Below are 19,065 nucleotides of genomic sequence, written 5' to 3'. Positions count from 1 at the left end.
CATCCCATTTTGTATCTAAAAATAGATGGCGAACTAAAAGATAAATCTATACAGCTCATTTGTCCTGAGCTAGGAGAACAACAGGTTGGTTTTCCAGTGTTTAATAGATAGAGGTCATTACACAGTATAACATCCTCAATGAATTGTCCTCTAGTGTCAGTTTTGTCAGTACCCTGAAAGCTGGAGTGCGCGTTAAAATCTCCAGATATTAGATATGGCTCTGGGTGCTGCTCCAAAAGGTCTTTTAATTCATGATTGCTTAGATTAACATGTCGCTCCAGGTACACGCAGCATACCGTAAATGTTTTAAATGTTTATAGGATGGCTGCCACAGTTTCTAATCTAGTTTTAAGCTTGTGTTCGCGAAATGCAACTCCATTTTTAACGATGATGGGAACGCCATCCGAACGTCTGCTAACCTGCTCTCGGTTGCGGCGGAAGATATTATAGTTTTTTTTAGAATGTTTTCGTGCTTAGAGCCTAAGTTTGTACCTCGATCGCATGGCATTTGGAGAACGTTGGGACAGAGTAAAAGAAATAGAAAAGCAACAAGCTAGAACACACCAGGTTCTGGCACGCATCGTAGTTTCTTTGTATAGTGGACACCGTAGCGTAAAAGCCCATCGGCATTTCACTTTTCAAACGAAGCGCAGCCGTTTTAACGAAACGCTGGGCCTCGGTTTCGTTTTCTGTACGGAACCAACACGGAGGACTTGGTTCTCGGAGCGGCGAGAGTTGGCGCTGCGTATTTCGCATATCGCTATTAGGCATGCACATGAGTACGCCGGATGGCTGCCCTCACGATTTACGCACAGATGTGGTTCAAGTGTACAGTTATCAGAATCATGTTCGTGTGAAGCATGCTTCGCGCAAGTCAGTTGGCTTCGGCAGCTCTGAGAGCTGTCGCCATACCGTTGGCACTGAAAGCAACGTCGTGGGTTTGGTATGTACTGCCCGAAGTGAAGTTTCATACAGCCGATTTCTACGGATTCTGGGAGTATATGCTTGATGCGAAAGTCAGGATGATGTGTTTCGTGGCTATTTCTTGGTCGCCTCTCCTCATTTTTATTCTCTACACGTTAGTCACGTTTTGTTCCTCTAGTCCTTCAAGAAGTACTTCTGTTACATGCCTAAGGCCGTCGTCTGCGTTAACTCCTCGCACTGTGTTCAAGGATCGGGGTGGGTTGAGTGTCACAGGTGTGTCTCCAAAAGAGGTGACTTCTGCTTACTTTTCGTGCAGGTGGTTGTACAGGATTACTAGTAGGAGGTCACCGTTTGCTGGTTTTTTTTATCTTATAGCCCTGGCCTATGCTATCTGTGAAAGTTCTGGTGACAAGAAATGGTGTAATGCATCTAGCCGTTCTTCTCTGCGTGTTCAGAGTGCACTTCGTGGAACCGTTCTAAGCTGTTTTGGTTATTTGGGAAGAATTTTGCTGTCTCGGTGCGCCCTCTTTTGCAGCGGAGATCGGCGTTAAAAAATGAGAAGCCATAAAAAAGTTTTGGTGTTCAACAAAGGCGCCAGCCGCCCACCGCGGAGCCCAACATGGGGACTGGACAGGAGCCCTTAAAAAGCCCTACGCACGCCAACTGCGCACCACCACTGTAACCTAATATGGCGCGAAACAGGGTCGTCAGCCACACAATGTTAGCCCTCGCCGCCAGGAAAAAAGGAAAAACCAAGAAGAGAGTAGGAGATAGGACAGTTCTAAGAAAGAAGATCAGAACGGCAAGCGACAGCAGATCGCAAACGGCCAACTACAAATCCCCCCCCCCCCCCCCCCCCCCCCCCCCCCTCCGAAGGGGAGATCGCACGACAGTGACCCTTCCGGTTTACGGCAACGTCTTATGCGTGGGAAACGCTCGGGAGGTCATAATTGAATGTGTTCTAGGAAGGCGCCGGATAGACCCGTGTAGAACTCAACTCCGGGGTCAGTTTAGTTTGTTTTCTTTTTAATTTTAAGAGAGAGTGTAGTGTGCCCTATCAAAGTTGTAGGGCGGGACGCGCGCTTCGGAGAGCCAATCGCTTTTGTGGAGATCGCTCTGTGCATCGTATTTTGGAACTGATTTGATTACTTTTTTTAATGTGTTTTGAGGAAGAGTTAATAATACAATCAACATGGAAAGGGGCAGCACGCAACAAGGAATCAATCGTGTTGAGGCCGGCTGCTACTGGATGCTTCCTGTATTTGAGACGGACTTCGAGGTTTTAAGCCGAGCCCTGAAGAAAACAAAATTAGTTTGAGAATTGGTTCTAAGGAAAGGAAATGATGCAGTAACTGCATCACACATCTCGGTGGACAACCCGAAAAGCGCCGCAAAGGAAGGGATAAAGGTAGGAGTGGAACGGAGGTAGCCTAAAAGCAGTGAAGAAAAAACTACTCATAGGTAGATACTAGATGTATGCGCTAAGAGACAAAGAGGGAAATGTCATTAGCAATATATATCTTTTAACCACTCAAAATGCCCTTCTGAAACTTGCATTTGTGACTATTTTAGATCTGACGAAGATGTATCTCGGAGTGCTTTTATAGCTGCATGCATGAATTTTAAACATATGTATGTACGTAAGCTGCATTTGTTCAATGCTCTGTAACAATTTCTTGTACAATTTGCTTTTGCCTCCCTGCTTGGACCAAAAAGGTCTCCAGTATCATGTAAATAAAATAAATAAAAATATGGATAAGATAGTTAAAGTAGCCAGAAACAATACTAGCCACGAACATAACATTCGCAAATGTGGCGCTACATCCAAGCCTTCTTAATAAGACACAATCAACGGCCCAGATCCAACTCGGCACTATACCGTCACCTCCGTTCTCCCTCCCCAACCGGGGCACTCCACAAGGAGCTCTTCTCTCCCCCCTCTTATTTAATGTAACACTAGCCCCGCTGGCCAAACAACTGACCAACATACCTGACCTCCACTCGGCAATATACGCCGACATCAACGACTGAAGGCTCCACAGGAGAGGCGCAAGACACCTTACAATTGGCAGTTTATATCATCCCCTCGAACCTGACCAATATGGGCCTTATGTGCTCCCCGCTCAAATCGGAACTGCTGATGATCAGACCACTTCCCCGGGATCCACGCATGCACCTCCGAATGTACGACGACCACGTACCGCTGGTCCCCTGGAGTTGGTCAATAGACTCCTTGGACTCCAACGTCCTTGACTCCACAGGTCCTTGGACTGCACATACAGGACGCTTTGGATGCAACCTTCACTGTACAACTCCTAGAGAAGCGAACCAAACAAATCGAGGGTCTGGTCCGCAGTGTAGCCACATGCAACCATGGACTGTCGGAGAGGGAAACCTTTAATATGACAGACGCCCTCATCACCAGACACGACTTTTCACGTTCCTTACCGCTTTCTCACAAGACAAAGCTGATGCTTTTATTAGAAAGGCAATAATCTCAACGCTCCGCCTACCACAGTCGCTTAGCACAAATCACTACTCTCAACGGGCACCTACAAAACTATCTCGGAACTCCTCGAAGCCAAACGAGACAACCGGATACTTCAACTAACCCGCACAGAAACCGCCCAACATCTCTTACGGCATCTTCGCCAGGCTCCAATCTACCTGCTCACCGGCCCCCAACTATCAAATCATTGCACCTGACATCCAGGGTCCAATGCGCATCAAACCTCTACCCAGAAATATGAGCCCCGAGCTACACGGGGCCAGACGCCAGGCACGAGCCTAGTATTACAACAAGCACTACAGAGGCAGACCCGACATGTATGTAAACGTGGCACAACGCACCCTACCGGGCTATTATGCCGCTGTCCCCGCCTACTATCGAGGATGGCACCATCGGGGCCGCAGCCACCTTCCCCACGGAGGCTGAAGGCGCGGCCATGGGCTTGGTGCTTATACACTATGCACAAGATCCCAACATCACGGATATCTCCACCGTCTCCAAAGCTGTGTACCCTCACTCAGCAAAGCATTATCACGTCAATCGCCCGACGCATTCTCGCATCAGGACATACGCTTACCCAAGAGATAACCCTCACGTGGGTTCCTGGGTAAGTCTCGATCCCCGGTAACCAGCGTGTTCATACGCTGACTCGAGAACTATCCTTCAGGCCTCAAGAAGATGGGACACCCAAACCCACGCAGGAATCCTCTCGGGCTCTTCTCACATACCATCAAAAAACTACTTATTACAAAAACAGGCGCTTACCCTCCCACCACCTCACCGTACACGAAATTCAAAATACAGTGCAGTCTGGCGGCAACTGCAGACATTCATCGCACCTCCTTCATCGCCACCACCCCACCTTGACCTTCCTCCTCTGCTCAACATGTGGGACGGCCAAGGCACCCTCATACACAACCTGTGGGACGTTTTATGGGGGTTTAACGTCCCAAAGAGCCTCAGGCTATGAGGGACGCCGTAGTGAAGGGCTCCGGAAATTTCGACCACCTGGGGTTCTTTAACGCGCACTGACATCGCACAGTACACGGTGTGGGAATGCCCCCAACCGATTGCATGCAGGTCCCCCATACCCAACCGGTCGGCCTCCTCATGGAATGACATTCTGCTAGTTGCTCAACCAGCTAGCCAATCATGGTAAGTGTACAGAGTTCTCAGTGAAGCACAGACGCCTGGACTCTTGGTCAAGAACAAAGGATCCTTTTTGTTAAAATAAAGCTGTCCCTCCCACATCCCCACACGTGTCAAAGGCGATATGCTGGCCACGCCCAGGTAGCACGGAAAATTAGAACAATCTTATGAAAAATTTATGCAAGTTCAGTAACATTGTTACATTGAAACGTTGCATTAACTGTTAGAAATTAATATTTAAGTTTATATGTTACACATAAAAATTCGTTTAACACTGAACATAAATATTATTCCAATCCTGGCTTTCAATTCTTGTTATAATGTTAAAAATGAACAAATGATGGTAAACGCTGCAGCATTAACATATATTTAACGTTCCAAGTCAGCAATGTCTCCTTACTGTTTATTAAACATTATTATATTTGAATCATAACTATAAAACACTGCAGATATATTTCTAGCACGGAGTCCCAGAACACTCTCCACTAATTTTACAGTAAACATGTTTTTCAACTAGCAGTGCTTCGCGCAACTAAATCTCTTAGATTGTGCCCGCCATAGGTAACATGCTCAAGCAGATTATTTTGTTAAACTGCTTATTATCCTTTCGCTACTACCACTCATGGGACACCTCTCAGTAATGGGCGTGTAAGCTTGACTCAACTGCATGCTTTCGGAGGTAAGTACATTCTAGTCGCATGTTGTGCTCTACTGTGGAGACGAAGTGTCGCCTTCGTTGCTGGTCCTTGCAAAGCGTTGATTAAATTGTCACAATGGTGGGCCTGCATACTAGTGCAGGGTTGCTTCATTATTTTCGACAATATTACATTTACGTTGTTATAATATTTAATTAATGTTAGAAAAAGTTTACTAGGATGTTCATCTGTAACGTAAAGAAATTATTAAAAAAGGTCATTAAGAAAACTTAATTAACGTTTGACCAAAAGAAAAATGTCACATTGGTCTAATGCTTCGGTGCTACCTGGCAGGCAGAGGGAACTGAGGGTGATTTTTAAGACGCCATAGGTAATGACGATCAAGTGCCTCGGTACTGATCCGTCTACTGCCGAAGCACTAAAAAAAACTGACTTTGCGGTAAAGAGAAAACGTCATGGCACGGCCGCTCAATGGAGGCGCACTTGGTGCGCTCTCATTGAGCGGCCGTGGTCACGGTCATTCACCAGAACTGACAAGCCCTGCACGCCAGAAAACGTAGTAAAGTTTGCAACGTGGCTCAGCATAGAGTTACGTAACGGTTACAAAATGCAGGCAGGTCTGTAAATGTGACTTCCAAAGCAAACCATTTCTTTGGTGAATTAACTTTTGCCTGGGATAATCGAAAGAAAGTCGACATAGCAGCGACAGTGACTCGTGTACCATACAGTCGTGGGGATCCCACGCTGTTCAAGCGAAACTCTGAACACTGTTGCCACAGACGCCATGAACGGACACCATGGCGCTCACTATGTCTTGAAATACTCAAGTTATAGGCGGAGCTCCAATCACAAAGCAGCGGTCGCCCGGCGGTGTCGGAAAGTTATACACGCAGCTGGTACTAGAAAGTGCATGGTCTTCTGCAGTGTCCATCACGACACATTCAAGCGGTGTCTATCTAACAAAAGGTAAAAACAGGGCTAATGTAACACACAGCACACAGAAAGGCGGACAGGACGGGCGCTGTCGTTCGGAGCCCGTCCCGTCCCGTCAGTCTTTCTGTGTGGTGTGTGTTAAAGGTGCACCGAAGAGTAATCGAAGCTAGTCTTTTTAGCGCGGGAACTCGATCTACACGTTCCGAGCATTCATAGAAACTTCGAATTATTGTCCTGTGCGACCGATTTCCGTAATTTAAATCGGATTAAACATCCCGGCTCCCACCTTTTTTTGAACTCGCCGCAGACGGTAGGAGGAGTCAGCTAACGCGTGAAGTGCCTTTCAGGCGGTCGTGTGGCGGCTTCGCTTTCGCTTGTATTTTGTTTTTTAGGTTGGCGTGAATAAATTACTCCAGCCAGAGGCTACATAGCCGCAAATTAGGCCCACAGAAATAAAAATACGCGCGGACTCTTTGCTTTCGCCGACCGGTACGTATCATTCCGCCGATGGCAGAGCGGCAAGCCGCCACGGAACTGGTTGAAATATCGGTTGACTCCTCCTACCGTCTGCGGCGAGTTCAAAAAAAGGCGGGAGACGGAAGTTTAATTCGATTTAAATTGAGGAAATCGGTCGCACAGGACTATAATTCGAAATTTCTAAGAATTCCTAGAACGTGTAGATCGAGTTCCCGCGGTAAAAAGACGAGTTCAGATTACTATTCAGTGTACGTTTAAATTACAGCTATATTTACTTTTTCTTAGACAACGCTCCACCAACTAACCTTGCGACCGCGTAGCGCATACCGCTGCATGGTCGACGTCGAATGCAGGCGCTGAACTGCATGCTGAGCACGATAATACGTAGTCTGGCGATTTGCAGGCGATCACTTCGGGCCTAATTCACCTAAAATAAAGTACTCTAACGCTGTGCAATACCTCAAGAAGGCTGAGTACAGCACACATCAGCACAGCTAGTCATTAGGTTTCTCAACACTGTACCGCCATTTTTATTATTGGCTGGCGAGTAAACGAACCTTACACCAGTAAAAAGTTGTTGGTGCCTTTCGGCCTAAGCGACAGTGAACCTTCATGTTGCGCTGGACTATGCAACCGCTGTAGGAAAACAGCCAAAAAAAGTTTGTTGATATGTCGTGTACTGGGGCTGTCTATAGCACTCTGGGAAGTCCCGGACAGGTGAGCAACAGTTCGCCTCACAGCCGACAGATTTGGACCGCCAAAGCGAGCCACGGTGCATGGCCCGGATTCTAACTAGGTAGGCTGTACTACATACCGAGTTTTTCACCTAAGAAGACCTGCGAGTTTTGAAAATGGGCTTTTTGAGCTACACGAGCGCTTTTTCAGCACAGCATTGTCCGCAGTGTAGCGCATCAGAATACAGTTAAGAACTACTAACTAGTAGGATGGTAACTGATATAAAATAGTGAACTTTTAATTATTACTGTTAGTCTCCTTATTTACTGATAGGCATGTGGCCCAGCGCAAATAATATGAATATCAGTTTTTAGAATTGAAACGCAGCTGCTCTCCGCGCTATGGCCCAACATATTTTGGCTATTTGGACGAGTTACGAGCACTGCAGGGGTTGCTTCGCCTGCAAGCTTTTCGAGAGCGCGTGTATTTTGACGCGACGTAGGCAAAATTGTTGGCTCACAGCACCGAAAGTAAATGCTTTTGGTTTGGTTTATTGGTTTATTGGGGTTTAACGTCCCGAAGAAACTTAGGCTATGAGGGACGCCTTAGTGAAGGGCTCCGGAAATTTCGACCACCTGGGGTTCTTTAACGTGCACTGACATCGCACAGCACACGGACCTCTAGAATTTCGCTTTCATCGAAATTCGGCCTCCGCGGCCGGGATCGAACCCGCGTCTTTCGGGTCAGCAGCCGAGCGCCGTAACCACTGAGCCACCGTGGCGGGGCGAAAGTAAATGCGTTTTCGAAATTCTAAAAACTGGCATGGATATTACTCACGAAGGATTTCACGCATCTCACTAAATAAAACTGAGCAACAACTGCAAAGTTTAGTTAACCAGCCTACAAGTTAGCATGTTTTAGCAGTACTCTGATGAGCTATACCGCTGACAATGCTATGCAGATAAAAAGCACTCTTCTAACTGAAAAAGCCCATATTAAAAAATTGCTGAACATCTTAGGTGAAACATATATGGTGTTTTTGGCAAAGCCCGTATACATACTTCTCTGCGAACAGTTTCTAACATTGCGAAATCATAAGTGAAAAAAAAATGGCAGTGGCTTAGCTCTGGTTAAGCCTGGATATACAAGCGAAAAGCTGCAGTTATGCTTTGCTTGACGTCATGGCTGTCGCAGTTCGCGCACAATGCACTGGGAGCACCACGATAACTGTGTAGGCAAGCGCGTTATATAGCCCTCCTTGCGCATACGTAGTAACTGTGGTAAACACGCGGCTGCAGCGAAAGGTCAAACGGTGTCGAGGAGGCGAGCGCGCAGTAGTAGCGGCGGTGAGGAGGCGGCGCACATGCGCAGTAGCGCGCGGCTGCGCCGAACGGTCAGGCGGCGGAGTCGGCGCAGCGGCGGCTGCGGCCACCTGCGCCGCGCGTGACGTCGCTCGGTTTCGCGCATGCGCAGCTGCGGCAAATCTTGGCTCCGACGGCTCACGCTAAGCGCGGCTGTAGTGCGGGTAGTGAAGCTTTTCGCTTCAAAACTGCGATATTTCGCCAGCCTTCTAATCACGTCTGGCGCGCATACGCGAGTCCTGGTGAAAGACGATTGCTAAGGCCGCGCGTCGGCGGTGATGAACCTGAATGGTGACTGTAAAGATAATCGCAACAAACCGCTACGTAGATAGGCGAACAAATCCCGATAGCATTGGAACTTGGCAGCGCATCGTGTCTGCGACACCTTGGCATGAATCTGGTCCTACTTCTTGTTGTGGCCGATCAAAAGGTATCAAAAATAAAAGAACGCGACGAGTTAATGAAGATCTGTGCGATACGATCATGTATGCCGGAGCCCAATAGTTGGGAATTTCACGCCAAGGGCTTTTTTGCGACAACGTTGCGAAGGTTTTCTGCTTCTGCGTACACATTGTGGCTAATTACAGGGCCGCGTACTCTGTTGTGCGAACGCAGGGCGGCACATCAAGCTGAGGCAGGCAGCCGGCAGCACAATGCCCTCCACGCAGTTCAGCAAAATGGCCACCCCCCTCCACACAGTGCCAACAAAATGCCCTCGACATAGTTCATAGTAGCGCAACTTGAGTGGGCTGAAGTCTCGGCGAAACTTCGGGACCCCTCGTCAATATATGCGTGCCAGTGCAATCGATGCAAAAGACGGAGCATTCGGGCCGATGCTAGCCAATCTCGTGCCTTTCTATCACCTAAAAAATGAAGGCTTCTAAGGTGTTACGAAGTGGAACGGCTCTTTCATTCTTTAGAGAACAGCGCTTTACCGTTTCTCGTGCACCTTGACATCCTCTCATCCATTTCCCCCAGTGCAGGGTATCGATCCGGTGTCCTCTTCCAGCTAACCTCCCCCCATTTCCTTTTCTCTCCTAAAGGATAATGCTTAAACCCACTGGTACGAAAGTTCCATCCCTGTGGTACCAGGAAAAACAGTGCTTCTAATTCCTTAATCTGCAGTAATCGCTGAGCGAAAACTTCGGTGCTTACTTCCCTCCCTGCTTTCTAGAAGAGACGCTCGTCTCAGGGCGTGCCTTTGACTTCTAGATCAGCGATCACCTCTCAGCTACACATCACTGCGTGCTGCCTATCGTTGCTTGCAGCTGTGCCCTAACTTCTAGACCAACAACAGACACGCGATCACCCCTCAGCTACACATGATCGCATGTTGCCTATCCCTGCTTACAGCTAGCTGTGCTTCTGCGACTGGCGCCAGAAATCACTCCGGATAAAAGTTGTTACGCTATCTTCGTAATTGCGTTCAGCGCATTTTCTACGCTAACAGAAGCTCGAGTATTGCAAAACTCGCGAATCCAGCAGTGCGAGTAGCAGAACGGACCGATTGTAATCGCACTTACCGTTCTTGCTGCCACGGATGAAGCTTTGGGAAGGCATCGTCCATGCAAGCCGAGTTCCCCCTTTGAAGGGGCGACGCCGAAAACACCGCACTTCGTTGACTGGCTGGCAGCAGTGGCACCTTTGCAGAAGTTCGTTGTTTCGTGATTGAAGAGGTTATCCGCCGTGTTTAGCGATGGACAGGCGAACAGGTGGCACAAACACGACGTTGTCAGGCGCCGCGGTAATAGCTGGGTTCTTCAGTTCTGGTCCGACTCTAACTTGACAATAGTTTCAAGGCCCCAATTAATGCAGGGCTTCAGGAGACATCACAGTTCGACGAGCGAGGCAGGAAGGGTTTCATTAGTTCACTCAGTCAAGGTCAGTTTCCAACAACGTCCCCAATAATTAAGATAATTACACCCGAGCACCACTGAAAGGGCGCGGCCATGCTGCCGCCGCATCGCTACTGCCCGGTAGACTTAGGCCTAATCTCGCGAATTCTCGCCCGCCGTGCCGAGAACAAGCGGGTGTGACCTTATCTTTTGCCTTACCTCGCACGTGTTCCATCTGAGGCTACAGCAAAAACCTTTGTTTCTTTTTTTTTTAGGCGGCGATCGCATTGTTTCACCTAAGTTTTAGGCTCTCGCCCTACCGCGCTCGACTGACTTTTTTCAGGCTGCTTCATGCAAGTGCAACGTCACCTATTCACCCCGATAGGAGAGACGGCAACGGAATAAGGCAGGTTATCGATGAAACCGCGCTCACTTGAACGGGGGCCTTGGAACGTTACCATTATATCACTAGAGCATAAACAGTGAAGGAAAGCACATTGCGAATATTGTGCATATTGCGAATGTTGCGAATGTTGCGAATATTGCACATTGCGGGGTCAGTGCCAGAGCACCCCTTCCCCCCCCCCCCCCACCCCGAAATTTTCTGAGTGCCGCATCTCCTCTCTCTCTCACACCTTTCGGCCTTTTTATTTCGCCGATGCTATTTACACACCGCATCGATATATTAAAATGTAAAAGCAAAAATAAGAAGAGTGTTGCTTTATTCCTGAAAAGATTGATGTATGTACTACGTTGTCGTGGCTCTAGAATAGGAAGCGGAACTTATTGCTGAGAAGAATCACACCTCTTCGCTACCGCACGACGTATGGCACTCCTTTTAACAGTAGGCACAGTTCACCCGATTAAACATACCTTTTCACGTCAGCCTACTTTTTCATCCTTTGCGTTGTCCTCAAATGATCACAAACTATTACGAAAATAAAAAGTGCTTTTTTTAAGCGCCTCTGCGGCCGGGCGCAGGTTTACATACATGAAGTATAAATTTTGACAAATACCATTCGTTCGCAGTTGCTGACTTTGCTATTGAGCAGAAGCTCTTGTGTTGTTGTAAATCACATGAAAATAGTTGAAACTGCCGCGACTTTTCTTTTTTTACGTATGTTCTCTGCGAATCAAGTTCACGCCATCCTGCGTGCACAAGTATTTTATGTAGAGATTAGAGTGAAAGAAACGACGGACCCTTCGGCTTTATGAAAGCAATTAAAAGTATTTTAACTCTATGTACTACGATACTGTTTGGGCGCAGGCTTTCTTTTACTTTTCTACCGGCGGCGAATGACACCCTCGAAAAATATTTCTGGCTACCTCTTGCACTCTTGCCACGGCCTTGGACTGTACGCTTCCCATGCTTTTGAGGGAGCTATAACCAGGCCTGCTGGAGACAGATCCTCCGCGCAATCCCAAATTATGTGATCCAGCGTTGCTAGTTCACCGCAACGCTGGCAGTAAGGATTTACTAGATCAGAAATATATTCGCACTGATCCATGAATTTGGCAGCGACCGTGTCTGCAGTCGCCTCCCCGTGGTGGCTTGATCTCGGCTCAGCGACGTATTCGGGGGAGGCACACTCGCCCCTAAGATCTCTGTAATAACTCGCAATGGCCTGGCAGCTGTCCAGCGTCTCAATTCGCAAGGTCCCCGCGTCGGAGTCTTCCTCACCAGCACGGCTGACAAAACCTCGAGCGTACTGGTGAGCGGCCCCTTCATGAGCCGGGACCCAAACCAGGCCAATAACTTTCCTGCCTTTTGGCATCGTGGTACTCGGTGGCGGAGATTCGCCCTCGCGCAATGTTGCGGAGGACCGTCTTGTAATCGCAAAGAATGGTGCTGGCGCCTTCCTGAGTAATTCCTAGCGTTGTAGTATCCTCTTCAGCCATCCCAACTCTGCTCGCGTAACTGCCGAGGCTACTACCTTGCGGGAAATGCTCCCAGCGGAGACTCCACGGTGCTTCCATCCCCCGAGTATTTTTCTCTAAGGAGCTGCGCCTTGGCCCTCTCCGTCCATCGTGACGACCCACCAGCACATTCTTGGAGCGCTCCGACTCTAATGCATTGACGGATTTCTACCGGCAAAACTACCCGGTCGAGGTAGTTTCCGTCCCTAATATCCTGAGACGAGTCCCGCCTACGTCGTCCGAAGCCTCTGTTCATGCGACGTCAGCTCAGTTACTACATGGTACTGTGCACCCGCGGTGCCGCAGTGGAGGTCTCCAGAATAATTTCGACCACCTGAGGATTTTTAACATGCACTAACATCGCAGAATACGGGCGCCTTCCGCATTTCGCCTCCATTGAGACGCGGCCGCCGCGGTCGGGTTCGCACCCAGGTACTGCGGCACAGTAGCCGAGCGCCTAACAATTGAGTCACCGCGGCGGGTGTAAAGCAGTCACCGACAAAGGCGTTCCAAACAGCGGACACGTAAACCGCGCTAAGCCTTCCCGCGCATGTGCAGCCCCTCGGCACTTTGTAGCAGCATGTATCAGATTTAATATAAAGGCGCAAGTTTGCGCAATCGCCGCAGCATTCCCACCACTGACTTTTTTGTTTGCCACTACAAGTAAATCGTTATATTTAGCTCTGATTTTCTAGATATATTTTTTTAAGTTACGACTGCCACCACGGTAACAACGGCAGTGACATCACGTCCACAACTGGGCGCCTCGATGGGGATACGAGTCACCCTAGTCCAGGACCAGCAAAATAACAGTTGCCGATATTGGTGACAGAAATAAATAACATTATTTCAGTGATAAACCACTCTAGTGGTTTAAACTGGCTGTGTATGTGATTTCAGCGCTGGTGACAGTCTTCACCCCTCTAATGTAAGTCAATGTGCGAGGGTTTCCACAAAAGCCGCGGCAGAGTTTCGTGAGACGTACTCGCCGTCTGCTATCCCAGTGTTGCCATACTATTCTCACGAAACTCTGCCCAAAGCCGCTTACCAAGCGGAAAGAGACGTTCCTATGCCCAAAACATAGAATTTTAAAATGTTTTGCTACGTTTCTCAGCAGCACAGCTCGGCTTACGTTTATGTTCGCGAGGAGCTTTCGGTTGCCGCAAAGAAACCATGGCTAATTTCAGCGCAGCAGACTGCGCGTGGCAGCTTATGCAATCGTTCGCCGTGGTTACTGACGTGCGACCACTCAACTTCAGGCCTGCGGATGCCCGATGGCAAATCTCAGCTCAGACTGAGCGAATTAACAGTGGCACTCGCTCGTGCATTCAAATTAATGGGCATTTTTTCTTACTGAGATACACGTAATTCAGACGCGGCCAATTCGTCAGTTCGAATGAACCAAAAGCTCGATTCTGGCGAGTTCGAATTTTCGATATTCTAATTTGAGTTCAGCTAATGCAAACAAGAAAAATATTGGATGAAAATACTGTGAGCATTGAGCTCCACTTACTAACAACCAATTTTGCTTCTTGAAATCAACCAAGCTGTACACTTTCCATATGCAGCTAATGCCTGTTGCTTAAAAGCTTATAAGCTCAAAAGTCATCCAGCAAAATGAAAACGGAAAAAGAACAATTCACAAGGTTACTTCAAAAGAGGTGCTGAAGTGGAGACAGTACAGGTGTTCAGAGTTAAACATTCATGTTTATTGAATAAAATAAAGAAATAAAAAAACAAGTCACTGATAATGGAGTTGTTTCGGCTTTGTCTCCTGATCAGTGACACGACGCACAAAGATGGCGTCGTGCGGTTTTTTATGAATCTCGCCCTGTTCGCAGAGGAATGAATAGCCAACAGCGAGCCATCATGGCTAAAGGCCAGGGATGCAATGCTCGATGGGTACTTGTGGAACTGACAGAGACGCTTCTTGTTGAAGCCGTCCCAGATGTTCACGTGGCCGTCACTGTCTCCCGCCACAAATGTGTTGTACAAGTTGTGGAATGCGTTCACAGTTGCGTTCACAGGGTAGATGAGCTCGATGCCATTGCTGTCTTTGGCACGGTGACACTTGAAAGCGTACTTCTGCACTTCGGGGTTTGGATCCAAGTATTCAATAGCCACGCGCCCTGTGTAGAACCACACAATCAGCAACTTGATGCAACAAGTGAAGCCAGGACAGACAAGAGGATCAACCACTGGAAGTACAGTGAGAAGTGCCCTTCCTGTTGTGTTCATTATTCTGACTGCTCTAAGTTCTGTCTCCAGTGGATAGACAACTTGGTCGAAATGAAACAGCCTAATACATCTTGCCACCAGAAAACAAAGTTAGGCAAGTTGATTACTAAGAGGCTTATTATACTTAGCTAGTACAAGCTAAGCGCCCTAATCCAATGTTTACACATAAACTCAGTGGCTTAGGCACTTAGCTGACGAGCACCACACCACGGTTTCAATGCTCATATGCATTTAGCTAGGGACAAAAACCTGATGGAGCATTTAAGCCCCGCCTTCAGGGTATGATGTGATAGCGTAAATGGTCCCTTCAGTGGCCTAGGGTTTTCTTGGCATATCACTTCACAGCCATGGAAACTATTCGTTCCTTCGCCATCATGTAAAGCTTAACCTACACTTAAGAATTCCTACGCCATCATGTAACGCTTAACCTAAACTTAAGAATTACTTCGCCATCACGTAACGCTTAACCCACACTTAAGGATACAATTCAATAGCATTACTGATACCTCTCGCACAAGTAGTCCTTCTCTGTCGCCTAGGTTCTACCTACATGCCCAAGTATGCAATATTGGCCATTCCCTACTTTACATTTATTGAACGGAGGAAGTCCTCCTACCGATCCTGGCACAGTGGAGGAGCGGTTAAGTGATGTGCCACTGCCACAGAAGGTGGCTATGTTTGGAACAGCGGCTGTTTCAAACACAGCCACTGGTGGGGTTTCTGAGATCCAGGTTGTGATAACGTCACAAGGTCACGTGACTTAGTGACAGGAGGACCACCGGAATTTTTTCTCTTAATGCCGACTACACTGACAGCAGCATTTATGCATTTTAGGGGGAACGCTGCGTTCGCCGAAGAGTGCGGACGTGCCTCACATGCGCTCCGTGATTTTGGGGTCCTTTGACCCGGTTAATCCCATCGGACTACCAAAATTTTGGTCGGAATCGACGTCGGAAGTGAAGAGGACCACGAGGATACCAATTTCAAGCCGGTGGGTCCATTTTTTCGGATTTTATCGGCATTTGAAGTTCCCACCTGGTCGGCAAGGCGTTAAGTACGGGGCTCCGCGGCCTTCCCGGCTTCGGCCCGCGGTGAAGACGCATCGGAGCGATGTCCCGAACGAGAAATCCGAGCTACGACCAACCCGTGACCTTAGGACCGACAAGATTTTCGGCGGAATCCCAGGAAAACATGGAAGAAGACTTCCACGACACCATCGAAGTGGCCCACATGCAGCAAGACCGAGACGGCCTCGCTGCAGCAGGGATCCAAGCCCCGGGAAGCAGCACCTCACCGATCCAACGCTCACAAGTAAGCGGAATCGACAGAGAAAAAGAAGACGACTGGATAGTCGCCATGTCGAAGAAACAAAGGAAACGCCAAGATGGCGGCGGCAAGCAGCAAGTTTTGGCGGGAAACGGCCTAGATTGCGCGCCTTTTTCAGGGGCGACGACGAACTCAGCTGGCGCGCCAGCTGCGGCGGAGAAGAACGAGAGGGAGGGAGCGCCGAGGCGACGCCTGCCTCCGCTCCCCAGAGACGACTTTAAAATCGTCCTCCGGCCGAGAGGACTCGCAGTCAGAGACTTGCACCAACACCACGTGGCGCGGGCGGTAGTCGCGGCTACCGAGCGGGGATGTAAGGAAGAAGACCTGATCATCCGGCTGCGCAATGGATCAAACATCATAATTGTGAGCACCAGCAACGAAGAAGCGGCCAAGAAGATTATGCGCATCAAGCAGCTGAGCTTCGGAGGCAAGAACTACGCCGTAAACGCACACGTGGCGGCGCCGGAAGGCACGCTACGCGGGGTGATCCACGGAGTGGATCCGGAGACTTCGCCCGAGGAACTCAAGGCAAGCCTCAGAGTTCGCACGCAAGGCGTGAAGATCCTAACAGCCAGAATGCTCGGGAGATCCAGCACGGCCATCATCACCTTCGACGGCCCCACCCTCCCGAAGCAAGTTCTCTACCACAGCGGAGAATTTTGGTGCTACCCGTACCGGCCCACGAGGCAGGTATGCTACACCTGCGGCCAACAGGGGCACCGAATGGACGTCTGCCCGAATCTGGAGACTAGGGCCTGCAGACAGTGCGGACTCCAGAACCCGGCGGCAGACCACCAATGCACACCCAAATGCCTGCTGTGTGGCGGCGACCACGTGGCGGGCACGAGAGACTGCAAACAGCGACTCAAGTCGGCGAGCGAGCTGCGGTGGGGCCCCCTGCAGCAGCAACGCCGTAGCCGGGGCCGCAGCCGGGGAAGAAAACCAAGATGGTTCCGTGACGAGAGTCAGGAGTCGGGCCGGAGCAGCCGCGGGGGCAGCCGGAACCGGAGCCAGAGCCGGGGATCCGAAAGGGACGAGTCCTTCCCACCCTTGGGCCGCAACGGCAAGCAACAGCAGAAGCAGACGCAAGGGCAGCAACAGCAAAAGAAGAAGAGCGGCGGCGTTAAGGTGAGCTGGGGAGACGGCCCTCCCAAATCACTCTTTGCTCCGCACTCGAACACAAACAACACACAAACCGCACGCGAGAAACAGCTAGCGGAGGAAAATAAGACACTTAAACGTGAACTTGAGCAGCTTAGGAAGCAGCTAAGCGAGGTTATCAGAGAACTACGTGAATCGAGGACAGGCTATGCACCGCCTAGGACTCAGACCCCACCGCCTAGGGCGATGGAGACGGGGCAACAACACCACGAGGGAGGGACCTCCAACGATGAGCTTAAAACCTTCATGATGAACATGCAGAGGCAGATGCAAGAGCAGATGCAGCAGTTAAAAAGCGAAATGCAGCAGGGACAACAAAAGTTTGCCCTGTTAGAACAGAATGTCAGGACGCACATCAAGAGCCAAAACACACAGAGAATAACCAATGATGCTAGAGACAGACTACTTAACGAACGCAGGTTCGGCACAGAAACCCCCAACGCAAATAATGGTAACCCATCATGGCAGAACGCCTCCAACAATTAGAGATGTGGCAGTGGAACTGCAGGGGGTACAGGCAAAAACAAGGCCTCCTGCAGCAATTCATCTATGCCAGAGGAACCCCACCAGACGTAATTATGCTACAGGAAACAAACTGCACCCCTACGCTTAGGGGCTACACGTGTCAGGAAAATGGCCGTACGGCAACTCTCATTAGCAAACAAGTAGTAGCCATAGCACATAACGAAATAGAGGACACCCGGATCGAACACGTGATCACGGAGATAATCCCCAAAAAGAAAGCACGATCTAAAAGCACTTATATTATAAACCTATACAGCCCGCCCAGACAGAAAGATGGGGACTTTATTAGGCTCTTTACGGAGGCGAAAAAGTTAGCGGGGAACAACACCCTAGTAATAGCAGGTGATTTCAACGCCAAGAGCCCGAGGTGGGGCTACAATAAAGACGACAAGAAGGGACGTGGCATTTGCGCTGCAGCAGAACAGGCAGAGTGCGAATTGCTAACCGACGAACACCACCCAACTAGACAGGGGAACAGCGTCAGTCCAGGCACGTGCCCTGACTTAACCTTCGTAGGGGGCGCCAGACAAGCAGAATGGGAGAACCTGCTCGAGAACCTTGGAAGCGACCACCACATAATAAGGATCAGCACAACCGCAAACAATATCAAGCGGAAAATAGGCAAGGTCCGCCTAACGGACTGGGACGCCTTCAGAGCACACTGCAAGCAGATCAAGGGCGACATTGTATCTGCGGAGGAGTGGAGCCAGCAACTCAGACAGATCCAAGAACTCTATACTAAAGAGGTGGATAGAGCCGAACAAACTCCGGAGGTGGACAAGCGGCTCCTCAAGCTATGGGAGGCGAGACGCGGGCTCACCAAGCATTGGAAAAGACAGAAGTTCAATAGGAAGCTAAAGATTAAAATAGCCGAAATAACTAAACAAGCGGAGGAGTATGCAACGCAGCTGGCTAGGCAAGGATGGCAGCAATTCAGCAACGCGCTGAACGGCACCCTCAGCACGGCCAGGACGTGGCAGATCCTCAAGTCCCTCATGGACCCGAGCAAGAACAAATCAGAAAGCGGCAAATCGCTTCAGAGGCTGGTGCACCAGTACACGGGCACGGACGAACAGCTACTCGAGGAAGTCCGGGTCAAATGCTACGGCAGAGACCAGGTCGAAAGCTACCATGAAGAGTACCAGGGCGAGAGAATCCAACCATGGATCGGCCCATAACGAGAGAGGAAGTCGTCGAGGCGATCAGGTCGGCAACAAAAAACACAGCAGCGGGGGCGGACAGAATCAAGAACTCGCTCATAAGAAACCTCAGCGATGGAGCCATAGATCAGCTCACAGCCTACTTCAACAAGCTCTGGCAAGAAGGAACAGTGCCGGCCGAGTGGAAACACGCGGTAGTGGTAATGATCCCGAAGCCAG

General features: G+C 49.4%; 2 protein-coding genes across 13 annotated transcripts in view; one reads left to right on the top strand and one right to left on the bottom strand.

Annotated features, from left to right (window-relative positions):
* LOC149330042 (uncharacterized) overlaps positions 1-19,065 on the bottom strand; it is a 145,643-nt gene that overhangs the window by 81,404 nt on the left and 45,174 nt on the right. For 6 of the 12 annotated variants that reach the window (XR_016285652.1, XR_016285648.1, XR_016285650.1 and 3 more), the window contains one exon: positions 14,124-14,565. The exons of 3 other annotated variants lie outside the window; for them this stretch is intronic. Coding sequence is in view for 3 of the 9 variants with exons in the window: in XM_089560761.1 (XP_089416887.1) it covers positions 10,208-10,244 (37 nt within the window). In the remaining 6 variants the exon portion in view is untranslated. Of the gene's footprint in view, positions 1-10,207; positions 11,060-14,123; positions 14,566-19,065 lie in introns of those variants that run through there. 3 more of the 12 variants (XM_089560761.1, XM_089560760.1, XM_089560762.1) reach the window with 1 other exon arrangement.
* LOC149330046 (uncharacterized) lies at positions 15,526-18,169 on the top strand. Its single transcript, XM_089560758.1, has one exon. The coding sequence runs from the start codon at positions 15,785-15,787 to the stop codon at positions 17,645-17,647; it is 1,863 nt and encodes a 620-aa protein (XP_089416884.1). The 5' UTR covers positions 15,526-15,784; the 3' UTR covers positions 17,648-18,169.

This window comes from Amblyomma mixtum, chromosome 9 (genome assembly GCF_055824585.1).
Source record: "Amblyomma mixtum isolate Tamu chromosome 9, ASM5582458v1, whole genome shotgun sequence".
Taxonomy (NCBI): domain Eukaryota; kingdom Metazoa; phylum Arthropoda; class Arachnida; order Ixodida; family Ixodidae; genus Amblyomma; species Amblyomma mixtum.
The sequence above is the reverse complement of the archived record's forward strand: the minus strand, read 5'-3'. Positions and strand labels throughout refer to the sequence as shown.